The sequence below is a fragment of the Eleutherodactylus coqui genome, chromosome 2, assembly GCF_035609145.1.
Source record: "Eleutherodactylus coqui strain aEleCoq1 chromosome 2, aEleCoq1.hap1, whole genome shotgun sequence".
Taxonomy (NCBI): domain Eukaryota; kingdom Metazoa; phylum Chordata; class Amphibia; order Anura; family Eleutherodactylidae; genus Eleutherodactylus; species Eleutherodactylus coqui.
In genome coordinates, this window is record NC_089838.1 from 117,687,552 (window position 1) to 117,703,662 (window position 16,111).

Sequence of the window (16,111 nt, forward strand, 5' to 3'; positions counted from 1 at the left end):
CCGATGCAGGGGTTAAAAAAACAACCCGCACAGCGCTTACCTGAATCCCGGCGGTCCGGCGTCTTCATACTTACCTGCTGAAGATGGCCGCCGGGATCCTCTGTCTCCGTGGACCGCAGGGCTTCTGTGCGGTCCATTGCCGATTCCAGCCTCCTGATTGGCTGGAATCGGCACGTGACGGGGCGGAGCTACACGGAGCCGGCATTCTACACGAGCGGCCCCATAGAAGACTGCAGAAGACCCGGACTGCGCAAGCGCGGCTAATTTGGCCATCGGAGGGCGAAAATTAGTCGGCTCCATGGGAACGAGGACGCCAGCAACGGAGCAGGTAAGTATAAAACTTTTTATAACTTCTGTATGGCTCATAATTAATGCACAATGTACATTACAAAGTGCATTATTATGGCCATACAGAAGTGTATAGACCCACTTGCTGCCGCGGGACAACCCCTTTAATACAATTAAGAAACACATCTGTTGACAAATACACTGTGTGACTTTGGCTTTTGTTGCATGTACATACCAGTTCTGTATTTCATAGGTCCTGGATACAGATAAGGTCAGTCAAAGCAGCTATTCACTGCCCAAAGGGTACCTTACACGGGGCAGTTATCACCCAACTTATTGCTGAAAATAGCAAGTTTGGGGCAATGAGGGACAAATCACTCACTTGTCAAATTAAAAACCAAGCGATTGTCAGGCCATATAACTAAGAGTTGCTCAGTCTTTGAGCGACTCCTGTTTACTGTGAGTGTAAAGGGCATGGACCAGAATGATTCCCTGCCCCCTTCTCCTCCATTCACTTGAGCGACTGTGTAACCCTCATGTCCACTTGCATGCACAGATGCCATCTGCTGAATCCCGCAGTGGAATCCAGCCGTGCCCACAGACATGGACAGAAAAAGACATATTCTTACCTGTCCTGCTCCAGCGCGGGTCTCCTCCGTGCCGTCCGGATCTTCTTTCTTCAGCACGGCAGATGCCGGACGCATGCGCAGAGCAATTTTTTTATAATTTTTTTTTTTTTTAATCTCCTGCTTTCCCACAGATCCGCAGCACGTCCACAGTGACAGCTGTGGCTGTGCCGCAGAGCAGATGGTTTCCACTGACTTCAATTAACTCAAAAAATTACATCCGCATGCTTTTAACTGTGAATGCTAATGCATCCCTATGGGCGGCTTGATTTGCGGATCTCCCGCAAATGAAATCTGTCCGTGGACATGCTCTACATTGTTTTCCCTGGTGAGCCAGGTATGAATTCACTGGTGAAACGTGAGAAGGTGTATTAAACGGATATCTAACAGAAGCAGAGTTCCACCTCTGGAGACACCATTTTTAAGGTGGTATTCCCAAGTTTTAAATGGAGAGAAAAATATGCATTAATCAATATCCTTACAGCCAACAAAAGCCATTGTCAAAGCTGAGATCCCTGCCAATCTCAAGAACGGGACTTTCATGTTCCGCTCTGCCCTGCATAATGTCACTGTGAATGGAGTGCTGGCTGAGCATGCGCGGTTGGTGCTCTGATGGAAATGCCTGAGCACTTCACTTGTCTGTCTCCGCAGGCACATTGAAAGTGAATGGAGCGTTAGTGATCTGGCGAAACCTGCACTCGATTCAGTCTCCTCCTCACTATGGAGTGGGCAGTAATCCCCGGAGTGAGGAGGACGGGGGACACGGTCCCATCAATCTGCAAGTTCTCCTCAAACTTGTGGATAGATGATAACTTGTAAATGTGTTACAACCCCTTTAATATAATTTGTTTTATTCCAGTTTATTTTGTTGAGTAGTTGACATTTATGTCTCGTTTTTATCTATATGTGCATGTGCTGAATGGGAGAAAGGCTTGAAGAAGAAAAGAGTAAAAAATAAATCCATACTATACTGTATATCTGCATTTAGGTGCCTTTTTTATCTATACTAGTAATTATTAGGAAATTATAATACAAGTGTTTCTGGTGGCACAATGCGCCACACAGCACTGCTACATGCACGTCACACACACAGCACTGCTACATGCATTGTTCATCCCATACAACGGGGATCAGAAGCAGCACTAAAAATGAAGGACCTGTGATGATGACACTGTCATGCTCCGCACCTGATTACATGGCGGTAACGCTCATTCCGAGTGAATGACTTTCATGCTCCGCCCTTGATCACATGATGGTGACGTCATCAAAGGTCTTGCATTCTTGTACATATTAAGGGGCGGAACACAAACCTCCTGCGGCCTCAGTTGCTATAGAATACTAATGAACACCTAGCCCGACAGCAGCTGTGTGCGTACAAGACCTGTGATGATGTCGCCATCATATGATCAGAGGCGGAGCATGTAACTACCTCACTGGGGATAACGGACCTTTTGATGATGTCACAATCATGTGATCAGGGGCGGAGCATGTAAGTCACTCACAAACCTACTCACGCACGGACGGACAGGTCGTCGTTAGCAGTTTGATTTGATTACACTGAATTTGAATTAATTTATTGTAATCCGTGCATGTAAAAATCACAGGTCCAGAGGACTAGTTTCAGCTTCTTATGAGCCTTGATCACCTCTTGAAGCCATGGCCCCACTGACTCTATTGTCAGTTTTCTTTTGTTACTTATCACCACTGTACAGACAAGTCCTCTAGTGGGACCAAAATTGTAAAAAAAAGATCAAATAAAGGGTGGCTAGAGATTAGATTTTAATAGGGTTTTGGTGGTACTGACTTAATTTCCACATAGGCTTTTGGAAGGTGGCCATCCAGGCCTATGTTTTAGTGTCTTTATGCACAATTACAAACCTCATACTAACTGATGACTGCTGGTCACATTTCATTGCTACCACCATTTGCCCCTTTACTTTAAATATCATTCAAAGTTGTCTTTGTCTTTTTTGAATAATAAAGTTTTTTTATTATAGTTTAGGGGATATTACCTATGGGTATTTTTTGCCTTTGGCAAATAGAATTGTGTTTATATAATCCACAGTATTCCTGCAGTTTCATAATATATAGATTAAATAAGGGTGCATTCACTTGGGCGTGACTTGCATCGCATAGGACATGGACACTCTGTCTGTGTTCTGTGCCATGTACGGGAGACCATACACTTGTATCTATTCTCATGCGAGACTCGCATGAAAATACAACGATCTTTCTCGCTCGTGTCATTGGGGTACATAGCAAAGACCGTGGGATATAGCTTCTGCCACTAGGAGGCGACACTAAGCACAAAAAGTTAGCTCCGCCCTCTGGCTATATCCCTCCTGCTGACACCAGGCTAATTAGTTTTTAGCTTAGTGTCTCGTAGGAGGACGGTCGTGCCCGTTAGGGCTGCTTTAAGGGCCAGGGTTAGACGGGGAGGCAGGACGCTCCCCATCAAACCCGAACGGAGAGGAGGTCGAACAATCTCGGGTTTGTCCAGGTTGCTTCTTGCCCGGCCCACCTCAGAAGAAAAGGTGGCACATCCGGGTCATATATACCCGCATGTGGCCCGCCGAGAGCCCCCCATGTTTGGTGCAGGGGTCCGCATCCCCTTCCCATGGGCAGGCGATGTTATAGGGGTAGGCTGCTGGAACTGGGGAGTCGCTTTTTCTTCCAGCAAGGACGCAGGAGGTAACTATGCGCTGCGACCTCCCACCCCCCCCCCCCTCCACTGTGTCATATAAAGAAAGAGGGGTGGGTGCTGTGTCCCCCAATGATGAGACGAGAAAGAGATTTTACGGTGAGTAAAAAATCCTCTTTTCCATCTCACAGCATTGCTGCGAGAGTAAAATTGCCCATGTAAATAGACCCACCAAAAAAAGGGAAAATTGGCTTCTACCTCATTGTTGTTTTTTTTTTTTTTTTGCCTTTCTCTGGATCAACAAATTACTATGTTATTTTTTATCACATCATGAGCACCGTAGAAACACAACTTGCCCAAAAATTGCATAACTGTTTGTTTTTGTTTTTTTCTCCATTTCACTCTTCTTTATGAGTTGTTAAAAGTTATTCAATACATTATATGTATGTTAAATGGTACCATTAAAAATACAATTTGTCCTGCAGTAAACAAGCCCTCGTACAAAAATTTAAAAAAAGTTGCTAAGTCTCTTTGAACGTAGAGATATTTTGTGTTTTGAGAGAGATCCGATGATATACACCTACTGACTAAGCTTTCAATTTTCTTTTCGTAGGCTGCAGATGTCGACTTATCTGACTACACTATGTTAAAGAAGCACGACCTATGTCCTGGAAGTGTCTACAGGTTTAGAGTGGCTGCAATAAATGGACGTGGAATTGGTCTTTTCAGTAAGATCAGTCAGTTTAAGACTTGTATTCCTGGATACCCCGGGGCTCCGTCATCAGTAAAAGTCACAAAGGTATGGAGAAGTGAGAAATAGATTTGGAGGATGACTCTCCTCATAATTGAAATAAGTCAGAATGGTGCTCACCTCCACTTGTCCAGCAGGAGTAGGAACTATTGTACACAACCACTGGTGCTGCAGGAAAGCTGCTGATCATCAGCAAAAGAAAATTTATAGTAATACCATGTTTCACCTGAAAATAAGACCCTGTCTTGTATTGATTTTTGCCCCAAAAGAGACACAAGGTCTTATTTTCAGGGGGTGTCTTATCATACTTGCCTAGCAGGCGCTGTCCAGGTTCCCCCCGTTGGTCTCCGGAGCTCCAGCACTCTTGCTTCAGTCCTCAGTTGACAGCAGAAGATCACTTGCTGGTAACATGGTTCGTAAACCCAGTCTCCAGCAAGCAATGTCTCTGATTGGCTCAGCAGTGGCGCTCGAGAACCAATCAGAACCATCGCTTGCTGGAGGCGGAGTTTACGAACCCCGTTACCAGCAAGCGATCTTCTGTCCGTGGCTGAGGACTGAAGCAGGAGCTCTGGAGACCAGCAGGAAGGACCCGGATGGCGGCTGCTAGGTAATATATTGCTTTTTTTTATGTAGTGTAGCTAGGGCTTATTTTTTTGGAGTGGGCTTATATTTCAAAAAACAAAACCCAGAGGATTTATCTTAGGGATAGGCCCTCTTCTCTGGGAAACACGGTAGTCCTAGCACTCAGACATGGATGGATAGGTGTGGCCTAGTGAGCGAGGTGAACGGACGTGCAGGATGGCAGAAACCATCTGCCATCCTGCTTTTCACTGGACCTGGGGCTGCCTATCCTTACCCCTCATCAGCTGCTCCTGCCCCCAGGAAATATTTTTGAGACCTTTTAAGGTCTTACCGGCGACAGAGCTGAGTTGTAGCCTATTAGGCCTGAAAGTCCCCTGGCTCCATTACCAGGTGCTGGTGCTCAGGAGAGCCCAGATGAAGCCTTCCTGACCAGCGGATCGAAGCGGAAGCCAGTCCGGAGGCTCCCAGGGAGACACAGCTGCTGCCTACTCCCTCTACCGCAGCCGGGTGAGTGACGCTGCTGCTGGCAGCGGCGCCGGCAGACACCCAGCCTGTGACATAAGAGCCCCTGCTCCAGGCCTTCTGTATAACGGTGCTCCTTGGACATCTAGGCACCAGGGACAGTACTAAGCTATGGGACACGCTGCTACTGACCTCTACCTGGGCGTCCACCATCTTGGAGCCGTGGATAGAGGATTACATCCCTCCTTATGTGCCCCGCGGCTGTGGAGCTCTCTGGAGAGGAGGGGGAGGTAGAGAGGAGAGCAGAGGAAGAGCAAGCCCCGTGGAGTGCCCCTAACTACACAGTACCTCCAGTACCTATTGGAGGGGTGAAGTGCAGGCCCATGGGTGAAAAGAGCAGTGGGAGCAAACCTGCAGAAATAAGACCTCTGTCGCCACCAAATGGTCATTTACTGGCAGGGCACCCTACATTTCTGCTGCAATCTGCCGCCACCAAGTGGTCATTTACTGGCAGGGCACCCTGCATTTCTGCAACAATCTGCCGCCACCAAGTGGTCATTCACTGGAGGGACACCCTGCGTTATTACTGATCTGGATCCTTGAGCTTGCGTAACAGGCTGCAGCCTAAGTGACGGGCTTGCAGTGAGCTACATGCAAGAACCCCGAGATGTAGTAAATAAATAAAATTCAGCTCTGACTGGGTGACGCCTTCACGTCTGGCTATGCTTTGCTGTACCTAATATACACCTCTGCCCGCATGTCCCCCTACAAAGCAAATTAAACCCACTAATGGGGTGCAGCAGATTGCGAAACCAGGCACTATGGGGAATGCGCAACCTGGCATGTCTCAGGGGTCTTCGCCTGGATCCAGTGCAGATGTACTGAGAGCTATTACAGAGAGTCAATCCGCACTTACGGAGAAAATTGATATCCTACAATCATAGTTTGGATGGCTGCGGGCGGATGTCCATAATCTACGAGAACGCACTAATACAGTGGAGACTCGAGTCTCCGACCTGGAGGACACAGTCGCACCTCTCAAGGCGCAAGTGCAGGCGCTCGAATCTGTCACCTCGGCCTAGCAACTGAAGATTGATGACCTGGAGAATTGCTCCCGTAGAAGCAACATCAGATTGGTTGGCCTACCGGAGGGAGTGGAGGGGAGACAGCCCTGCGAGTACCCCGAATCGCTACTCAGGGACTTTTACGGCTCTGACTCTTTTTCAACCCTCTTCTGCATCGAAAGTGCACATCGTATTCCGGCTAAACCCCCGCCACCAGGAGCGCCTATGCGCACGTTTATAGCTAAGCTCCTGAACTACAGGGATAGAGATAAAGTGCTGAAATTGAACCGGAAAATGGATCCCCAAAAGTACAAGACCAGCATGTGAGAATTTTCCTCGACTACTCCCTAGAGGTGCAGAAGCATCGTCAGAAGTTCGCAGAGGCAAAGCGTCTCCTACGCTCTAGACATGGATGGGTAAAATTTACATCTTTTTTCTTCATATTAAAAGCAGCTTCAGCTTAACCAATTCATTTCAAACAGACTGGCTGTTCTTATTCCCGGCATTTGCACTATGCAGTTGCCATTAGGCATTCACTCTTGCATTATGAGATGGCTATGAATAAGAACAGCCAGTCTGTTTGAAACACGTTGGTTAAGTTGAAGCTTTTATGACTATAAGGCTGAGTTCACACTGGGTGGATTCCGGGCGGAAATCTCACGGCTTGGCTGCAGCGAAAACCGCTAGATTTCCGCCGGGAATCTGTTGCTTCAAAACCCGCGGTACTTAGCCGCGGGTTTTGAAGCGGCTTGGTCGCACGCTCTTCCACTGCGGCCTGTGCTCCCATAGAGGAGAGCACGGCCGCAGCGTAAGGAAAAAAGAAATGAACATGCTGCGGCTGGCGAATCCGTGCCGCAGCGTTGGCTTTGCCGTGGAGGATTCACCGTCCCGTGGGGACGAGATTTCTGAGAAATCTCGTCCACATGGCTGGCTAAACGAGGGATTAGCGGCCGCAGGCGGATCTGCCGCGAGGAAATTCCAGATGGAATTTCCTCGGCAAAAACGCCCAGTGTGAACCCAGCCTAAAGCTGCTTTTAATATGAAGAAATAAAGATGAATATTTTATCCATCCGTGTCCTGAGTGCCCGGACCATTCCTACAAATTTCTGTTCACATATTGTTTAGGCATACAGTAGCATATGTCACCTGTTGATTCCCGTTGTAAAATAAAAGGTTTACCATGCGGTATACATTCACTGTAACCATCTGTATAGAAAAGGGCAGCAGACTAAACATTCCTATACATGCCACATCCCAGCCGACTGTACGCCAAAAGGACATTCTTCTGCCGTACGGTGGGGGTGCAGCGTGCTACGTACACATTCTGCGTATATACCAGGAGATTTCCCAGGTCCATACACCAAACCCGTTACCAAAAATGATGTGTATAAAGCCTAAAATGTACAGTATGCCGTGTTTGTGTATGTATATAGATCTATATATATGTTGTGACCATGTAAACGCACAGGACTTAGTAAAGCAGGTATTAAAGATCAGTCCAATAAGAATGATGCTGCTTTGCCCACAGCAAACTGGGGACACTTATAATACGACATGGAGATAACTGCACATATCAGGAGAAGGGGAGATTGTGTACACACTGCCTGCAGATCTGAGAGCAGTGTGGGTGCAGGAAAGCTGAGCTCGTGAGGACAGCCCCTCTCCACCAGCTACGAAGACGTCTGAACATCCCAGTCACTAGAGAAGCTGAATGCCTAACAACTGGATTGCAGTGGGGCTGCACTTCAGACTTGATTTGCAGTGGTGAAAGAAAATAAAAATTAATAAAAGTTTATTACAAGAAGAGACACGCGCAGGCCATTAGATGAGCATAAGTTGTCTGCAAAGATAGGCTGCCTGTCCACGGGTGAGAGGTCATAGCGAGATCCACCGCAATAATCGCCCGCGGAGCTCGCATGACACGCGTTCCATAGGAGAACTATGGAAAGAGCAGCCTGACGTCCATGAGCAGAGAATCATAGCAATTCTCCGCTCACGTGATTAAAATTGCGACATGCCGCAATTTGCTGCGATTATCCGCTGTGAGGCTATCATTTAGATAGGCTCATCACGGAGACCTTGTAGTGCTCCCCATTGATCCCCCACAGCGGAATATTGCTAGCGATATTCTGTCTTGGCTGCGGACAGGGGGCCTTAGTGCCCATTTAAGAAAAGAAATGCCAAGAGTGTCCATAGCCTTTAAAGACCTGATTGCCACAGACACAGACCATTGTCTTAGTGTTGGTGTATAGAAATTCACATTTTTCTTTGTAGCTCTGTAACTTACTTACATAAAATTTGGAAAACCTAGTAAAAAATTAACATTTAATCATGGTACATTGACTAGTAGACATTATTATTATGCTTCTTTTTTTTAATTTTTTTTTATTTCTAAATGTTTTTAAGACGACTTCTCACTGTTGTCAAGTATAGGGGAGCATTTTTGCATACATTTATTCTTGTGTTTGCAAAAAACGGATGATTTAAAGTATAACTGCACTATCTAAAAGCTTTTTCCATGTCATAGAGACATGTCAAACATTTTGATCGGTGGGAGTCCCAGGTGCTGAGACAAAACAGGCTCCTAGACTTTGTATTGAGTCTGTCTTCAACTAGCCAGCAGAGACCACACTTGGATAAGTGCTCTGTTCTAGCCATCAGTGGGGGTCTCAGGACCCAGACCACACAGATCAAAACTTTTGATATATCCCTATGACTTAAAAAAAATTCAGATGCAAACTATATCCTTAAAGGCGCACTAACTTTTCAGACAACTTCTGATCATCTACTAACTTCTATTTTGTCTCATTTCTGGAATTTACTTGTATTAATTTTTTATTTTTTTTACCACCACTGTAGATGACATTTGAAGTGGCTGCCAATAGGGGTCTCCCTTCCAGTTTCTCTGCAATCTACTCTTCCCCATAGGTTAAAAAAAAAAAAAAAAAGACAGATGTTTCCATAGCAACAGGGGAGGGGCTATTTTCACAGACCACTGCCTGTGCATTTTCAAGCTGACAGATCTGCAGACACTGTGATAATGATCTCCATAGTCTCTGCCTTTCCTGCTGGTACAGCATCTGGGTAGGTGAACATTACACACACATAATAGTGGATTTATTAACCATTTAGCTAGAATTTCCCTAAATGCTTGATCGTCCTGGGAAAGCAGAGAGGAGAGCATTCAGACACTGCCTTCCTGATGATTTGGACCAGAGGCAATGCAATGTGGCATGGGAAGTAAGGGCAAAGAAGTCAGGATAGAACTACTGGTCTTCTCCTTGTAAGTGTATTTCGAAGAGCAAAACAGGAGAATAATGGGGAAGGCCACCTGAAAATCAGAACATATAGACCTGAAACAGGGTGGGTAAGGAGAACCTGGTGAATTTTAGAAAACGTTTTGAAAACTCTGGTACGCTTTAATCATCCCGTTTCCATAATTGAAGTGGTCCTGGGTTTAAAAGGATCCCTCAAATTCTGTGTTTGCTGTTAGGAATTCCAACACTGCGCGGGGTAAGAGTTGTCCACTCAACGTCTCGCAACCTGCTTTTAGGGAAATGGTAAAGGTCCCAGAAAAGTTTTCTCAAGCATCAGAATTACTTTTTATATTGGGGAGACTTCATATATTCTCTTTTTAATTGAAACCAAAAATTAGCCTTTAAACCAAATACTTGATTTCTTTGCAGAGTACAGACTGTGTTCATATTTCCTGGGAATCGCCTTCTTCGCCAACAGGAAATATATTAGAATACTCCGCCTATCTAGCCATACGCACTTCTCTTCCTGAGGCTCAGAACCAGCTGGCATTTGTAAAGATTTACAGTGGCCTGGAGACGTCTTGCACTGTAACGGCCTCCCAGCTGGCCAACGCTCATGTGGACTGCAGCTCCCGGCCGGCCGTGGTATTCAGGATCTCTGCTAAGAATGAAAAGGGTTATGGGCCAGCTATCCAAGTTAGATGGCTGCAAGGTGAGTGACCACCATCTCTAGCAGAGCACGTCATATTGAATATTCCATGTCATTAGCCCTGTAACTGATTTGAAACCTTTTTATTTGATATGAGACTATATAAGACCATATGGGCTACCCACAAGTCCTTGTACATTATGGCATTAATAGCAACGTTGCTGTAAACAAATTCTACGATGACCTTTAACCCCTTAATCACGCGGCCCTTTTTTTCTTTTTCCATTTTCGTTTTTTCCTCCCCTCTTCAAAACAATTGTAACTCCTTTATTTATCCATCGACGTCGCTGTATGAGGGCTTGTTTTTTGCAGGACGAGTTGTATTTTTCAATGGTGCCATTTAATGTACCATATAATGTACTGAAAAGCTTTAAAAAAATTCTAAGTGGAGTAAAATGGAAAAAAAAACGACATTTTGCCATCTTTTAGTGCGTCTTGTTTCTACAGCGCACAAACTGCAACAAAAGCGACATGATAACTTTATTCTATGGGTCAGTACGATTACTACGATACCAAACTTGTATAGGTTTTTTTTTATACTGTACTACTCTTTTTTTTTTTTTTTTTTCAAAGACATTTAATTTTTTTCAATTATTTTCTGCGGTCATCTTGTGCGCGCAATAACTTTTTTATTTTTCTGTCGACGTAGTTGAGCGAGGGCTTATTTTTTGCAGGATGTCCTGTAGTTTCCGATAGTACCAATTCGGAATATGTACAACTTTTTGATTGCTTTTTATTTTGTTTTTTCTGGGAGCCAGGGTAACTAAAAAAGTAAGTGCATTTCTGGTGTTCTTTATTTTTTATTTTTTGACGACGTTCACTGTGCGGGAAGAATAATGCGCTACTTTGATAGATCGGAGCTTTACGGACGCACCGATACCAAATATGTATTTTTTTATGATTTAGATTTTTTTATAATAGTTATGGCAAAAGGGGGGGGGGGTGATTTAAACTTTTATAACTTTTTTTTTTTACAATTATTAAAACTTTTTTTTTTAACTTTACTTTAAAGTCCCCCTAGGGGACTACAACCAGCGATGCTTTGATCGCTCCTGCAGTATGACGTAATGCTATAGCATTACGTCATACTGCTATTTGACAGGCAGTCTATCAAACCACCCCACGGGGTTGGCTGGATAGGCAGTCTGCTAAGGCAGCCCTGGGGCCTTTAAGAAGGCCCCCAGCTGCCATGACACCTGCACGGCTGCCCCGATCTCACCGCGGGGGGAAGCCGTACGGGACCCCCGAACATAGTTCGGGGCATTTAAAGGGTCAATAGTCGCAATCGGCCGAAAAGCTATTGCCCGCGGGTGTCAGCTGTAATAAACAGCTGACGCCCGCGCTGTATGAAGAGACGCCCCGTGACCTCTCTTCATACATACCCCGACGCTCCATGATGTACCCTTACGTCCTGGAGCGGGAAGGGGTTAAAGAGTTATTCTCATCTCAGGATAGGGTATGACTTGCTGATTGTTGGAACCCAACCATTGGGATACCTGATAATCCCAAGATTTCAACTCTGATGCGTCCCGAAGTTCTGGCAGTGGAAGCTGTACATGAACATCTCCTCTCCATTCAATTCCTCCATCTCCAGAGGTCCCGTTGAAGTGTATGAAGCCGAGGTGCACATGTGCGGCCTTCGCTGCCAGAACATTGGGATGAACCAAAGCTGCAATCTCAGAATTGGTGGGTTGGAGCCCCACCGATCATCAAATTAGCTAATGGAATTGTTAAGGACCACTGCACGGTCACATTAACCTTTCAGGCCTTGGGTTCCAAATTAGTCCGTACCTGGATGCATCCCAGAAACCAAGAACTAAACACTTAGAGATAGTTATCAGTTTCCTCAGCTACGTAGAGTGGAGCCGCGGCAAGTATACAGCTCACTCTGCTTAAGGCGTGCGTACACTGAGCGTTTATTCACGTTGGTATAGTTCTAATATAGGAAAGGAATGTGTCATTAGTCATGGCGTTAATCTTATTGGGTTAGAAAAACATTAAGAATCATGCATTGTTCAGCAATCACCGTAGTGAGAATATATCTGTAATGTTCTTCAAATGTCTGTTTCTCCCAGCGTTATCTTGGTCCTCCCTTGTATTCACTTTGTGATTCAGGTGGCTGTAGTACAGTCAGTTCCTTTGTCCAAGTCTCCGAATGGAGGTGTGGGAGGGCTTCTTCTGATAACAACTGCATACAGACTTGGTTTTCATGAAAAAGAACAGAGACAAATCATTACACACTGTACCGTATCTCATGCTCTAAAGCTATTTCTGCTTGAATTATTGTTTCACTACACACAAGCTTATTTACATCTTATAATGCTCCATTTTGTATCTAGCGGCCATTTTGAGACAGATTTTTCCATATTATGGACCTGTACCTTCTCAATCCCCCCTAGAAACTGTCTCAAAATAAACAATACCTTTATAACTTCTATAGGGCGGGGTAAGGTTTGCTTTCCCTATCTCTAGTTTATGATCTATGCCCTACCTATCATTGTTGGTCAGCTGTCCAAGGGCTAATCCCTTCCCCGACAACTAATTCTAACTAACTAAACGCAAAGACCTAATAGACACAGAAGGGATCTACAACACACATGCTACTCTATTCTAATGGCTGGGAGACTAGAGTGGTCACCCCTGCTTCTGCTGAGACGGCTCCATAAGGGGAAAAATCGCTCTGTTGTATCATAGGCATATAGCCATTGCCTGAGGTCTGGCCTTGAACTCATCTGGCACCCCCCTTGGCACTCCTATTGCATCTATATATACATGTGGATCAAAACTGCTACCTGGAGCGTCTATTTCTCTCTTAGCACGATGCGGTGTTGGGTTCTCACCCTCAGTGTAGTCTTATTGCACACTTGATTGTATTAATTTGTTCTGGTCCCTGAAACAGGGGGCTAGTGTACAGTAGTTAAAGGTGTGTGTTAGAGGAATTGTACCACATTATAGCATGTAAAGGATATGCAGGATCATGAGTTCTGTGCTCCGGGACCCAGGGCCTTTTTGCAGTGCGAGGTGTGGATCCGAGTGGACTTTCTTTTGAGCTTGACTGCCGTTGGGGTGGTGAACAACATCTGGTAGGGACCTTTAAACCGGGCTTTTCTCTCAAACTTTTTCACATAGACCCTGTCACCTGGTTTCAGATTGTGACACTCGTCTGTAGGACCTGAGAGAGAAGCAGAAACTACAGAATGCGTTATTGACAATTCCTTGGAGAGACCTATGACAAAGTTAACAAAAGAATCATTTCCCAAACTCGGCCACTGTGGCATGTACCCTCCGGAGAAAAAGAAAAACTAATAGAAGACACTCAATTCAAAATTTGCCCATTTTCTCCACTTTGTCAGGTAGAAGTGGGGCCTCCATGAGACTCTGCACCACTGCACCATTCTTAATTGGCTGTCCTGCTAAGGTAAAAACTGTCTGGCCTTCTGCCACTCTACAAGCCTTAGTGAGGGCCTTCAGTTCCGCTTCTTGTGCTGAGACATGCGGAGGCAGAGCTTCTGCTTTTAGGACATCTTGTTGTGTGACCACTGCATATCCAGTGTGGAGTCGTCCATCTCACCCTGGGACCATCTATAAAAAACAACTCAAAATATGCATTGTTAACAAGGGCTTTCAGTAACCTTTTAAAACTTAAATTTTCTTGTTGCATCACTGCTTGACAATCATGCTGATATAAAATTTCAAAAAGATCAGAATCTTTACTGGAAAAAAATTAAAAATAGCTAATCTGCAATACCTAGATCACCTATTTCTCCCCCTCCAACTGTTAACAAGAGAGGGATGACCCATTATGTACTTTTACATCATCTAGCTCCACCCCTTCGATACTGGCCATCCGCGTCTTTCTTCACACTTTCATTCAAACTCCACAGTCTGCCAATTCGCATCACAGACGAAGTCAAGGCTTTCACTTCAATCTCACTAAACTCTGAAGGGAAGGGGGGGGGTGACAAGGGGAAACAGAGCTTTACACAAATCAAGTGTTAACCCTCTATCTATTCATATATATATATATATATATATATATATATATATATATATATATATATATATATTATCACGTATTGACCCTCTCCTTCCTTCTGTAAGCTTTTCTACTGCCGTCCGCAATCCTAGCACGCATAGTGACCTTTCTTCTCAGCAGTGTCTGACTTATGAGGAATGGACAACACGTACAGCAATGACAGAATGTTAGGATATTAAGACAAACAAGCACGGTAGTTAATTGTCACATAATTGTCTGCAGACTCTGCATGAACTTGCTTCATGTCATAGGGGGACACAGACTAGAGGATTCCCTTTCTCCTCCATTTTCCCCCTTGCAAAGTGGAAAAGATTTTTCCAGCAACAACTACATTTATGGGAAATTTTAAGCACAAACCTACTTGGGATGGGGGTGCTAAACACAGACTGTAGAACAGATAATCGGGAGAAGGCTGTTTGCAGGTGGGATGCGGGGACTTGAATGTTTCTATGCAAAATTTAGAAAAGGCACTCGTCATTGCAGTGCAAGGAATTGGTATGCCAGGTAAAAACATACATAGATGGGAGATGAGAAGCCAGCTCATTTCTGCTGCAGAGCTAAGATGACGTCTGAGCGGTAACTGAAGGTATTGTTGCAACAGATGCTAAAATGGCCGCTGGGCCATGGCTGGCACTGAAATGGCCACCAAAGGCGTGGCCTGACTAGGCGATAGTGACGGGAGGGTCCAGGAATACTACATACTAGACACGTATCTAGATATACCGACTGGTATTGGCCCCAATAACAACACGGCCAGGGCGGGGCCCTCAGATGATGAAGAAGGGCTGCCTTCCTTTGTCTTCAACTCAAAACACATGAACAAAAGCCATCTTGAAACTGCAACTATCTTACTTCAACTTTACGTCACTTATTGACTCTACATACTACCAACTGGGTATGCCTAGCCCTATGCTCAATAACACATTGGGAAATATATCTCTGCCTGAGCCTTTTGCTCAATGACTATACTAACAGTTTCACATAACTTCTTGACTTTCTTAACATACTCCTTACCACCTCTACATGACACCAGAGGGACAGGATCAAACAGACCACTGTCAGGTACCTTAATTTAAACATGTTCCGAAACTAAACTCTGAGCCGTCTCTCAACCGGGAGTCCGAAGCCGTATGCTCAATCACGTGATCGTACTTGTCACGTCCGATGCCGTCTGCTCAATCACTCCCTGAGAAGTATGCTCAATCTCGAAGCCGTCTCTCAACCGGGATCTGAAGTCCCTGAAAAGTATGCTCGATAAACTAAACCTCGAAGCCGTCTCTCAACCGGGATCTGAAGTCCCTGAGAAGTATGCTCGATAATACAATTTATAACGTCCTAAAAGATTCTGTCCCCTGGTGTCATAGACCACTCAAGACCGGAGGTAAACTTCTTTACCGATGACAACTATGATGTCAAACATCCGACTGACCTAGGAGTCTGTCAATCAACTGAGCCAAAACAGACCAACTGCAGACATCATATAATAAATATGACACTTACTGGGCTGTGTGAGGGAGGGTGATCAGTCCTCTGGTTTGGCACAGTGGATATATGTTCTCCCAGTCCGATGTCGTTGTCCGATGAGTGACACAAGAGTCAATCGGTAAATCCTGCCGACTACGCCAACTGTTAAGGACCGCTGCACAGGCCTTGGGTTCCAAATTAGTCTGTACCTGGATGCATCCCAGAAACCAA

General features: G+C 45.1%; 1 protein-coding gene across 1 annotated transcript in view; it reads left to right on the top strand.

Moving 5' to 3' along the window:
• The window catches only part of HCFC2 (host cell factor C2), a 55,721-nt gene that overhangs the window by 27,030 nt on the left and 12,580 nt on the right, over nt 1-16,111 (top strand). The window contains exons 13-14 of the mRNA XM_066591438.1: nt 4,169-4,354; nt 10,101-10,383. Of these exons, the coding sequence (XP_066447535.1) occupies nt 4,169-4,354; nt 10,101-10,383 (469 nt within the window). The remainder of the gene's footprint in view (nt 1-4,168; nt 4,355-10,100; nt 10,384-16,111) is intronic.